Source organism: Anopheles coustani, chromosome 2, assembly GCF_943734705.1.
Source record: "Anopheles coustani chromosome 2, idAnoCousDA_361_x.2, whole genome shotgun sequence".
NCBI lineage: Eukaryota > Metazoa > Arthropoda > Insecta > Diptera > Culicidae > Anopheles > Anopheles coustani.
The window spans coordinates 61,360,959-61,362,386 of record NC_071289.1 but is presented as its reverse complement, the minus strand read 5'-3'; the positions used below and the strand labels follow the sequence as shown (position 1 = coordinate 61,362,386).

At 47.3% G+C, this 1,428-nt stretch overlaps 1 protein-coding gene across 1 annotated transcript; it reads right to left on the bottom strand.

Annotated features, from left to right (window-relative positions):
* Positions 1-728: 728 nt before the first annotated feature.
* On the bottom strand, positions 729-1,175 carry LOC131266628 (cuticle protein CP14.6-like). Its single transcript, XM_058269226.1, has one exon. The coding sequence runs from the start codon at positions 1,173-1,175 to the stop codon at positions 729-731; it is 447 nt and encodes a 148-aa protein (XP_058125209.1).
* Between the last annotated feature and the right edge of the window lie 253 nt (positions 1,176-1,428).

Here is a 1,428-nt window from a genome sequence, read left to right as displayed (position 1 = left end):
ACGTTTATATTTTACAATTTAGAATACCCAAGGCAATGCACCGGTTTATTGGCTCTAGTCAATTTTATGGATTATTTGTAATAAAAAACCCAAAAGCTAGTGATCAATTTGGTTTTCAAATATTAAAATCAATCGATAGCTATGTAATGTGGTACTTGTACCAAAACAAATCAAAGTATGCTTTTAATAGTTTCGTTTTAATGATTTCCATTACTATTTTCCGAGCTCAGCCTATCCGTTTTAGCCGTGCCACTCGTTACCGCAGATTTTTGGAGGTGTACTGTAATTATTTAAATATTAATTCAGTAATTGAGACTAGGTGAAGAAAATATCTAATTAGTATCAAATGGCCAACATCATTGATGAACAAACATAGATTGTTGCATTATTTTTCAGTCATACGGAAACAGATTTCTCGGGATATAGATGTCAAATTTTTATGATCGAAAATCCTGTCTATTGAATACTCCTTGAAGGGATATTTAAGACAAATTTTAAACACTAAAGCAATTATTCACAATTTTCGTTTTATTTCAATCGGTAACAAACAGTTTAACAACGAATTTCATTTGTCTACTTAATCCTATTGCGCAAGATGACGATGATGATCGATGAATGAAGTGTCCTGGACGGTGTTGATGAGAGTGAGATGACATGGAGTGAGTTGAGCAGAGTTTTCATGCTGCTTCCTGATGCCGGTTCGAGGATCGGTGTCCGTCGCCGCCGAGTTAGTGCTGTCGGAGACGGGCCAGGGTGGCGTCAAGGGCCTCCAGGCTGAAGTCCTTCTGGTCCTTGGGCGGGTTGGCGCGGATCTGCTCGAGCGTCTTGAACACGTGCTCGGGCGTGGGCGGCGGCGTCGGCAGATGGGCACCCTCCGGGCGGAAGCCGTTCTCGTCGGCGACGTACACGACGCGGTACTGCACGCCGTCGGGGCCGGTGTAGGAGAAGGCTCCGTTGGCGCTGTGAGCGCCAAGGCCCTCCTCGTGGGCGGCGATGCCGTTGCTCGTCTCGTACTGGTAGTTGTAGTGGCCGTCGTCCTGCAGCACGTTCTCGTAGCGCACGATCTGGGCGTGCGCCTCCGGGTTCTGCTGGTGCTGCTGTTGGTGCTGGTACTGCGGGGCGGCGGCGACGGCGGCCACGAGCAGCGCGGCGGAGGCGAGCACGAAACGGAACATGGTTCTAAGGGTTGGTGGTGTGTTTCGAACGAATGTGTTGCTACTCTTAGCTACGGAGGACGGCTGCTGAATGATGGCTTTTGAACCAGTTGTTACAGTTTATATACCGCGAGTCGAATTAATCGGACTGCCCAAATGGGTACCGAATTCCATTGCCTGAAACCTCAATCCGAAGTCGTTATTACATCAGCTGGATTGTTAGATCTAGGATCAGCAGTTGACCGAAGGATTGACGAGGTCAGTTTTGGCTGTT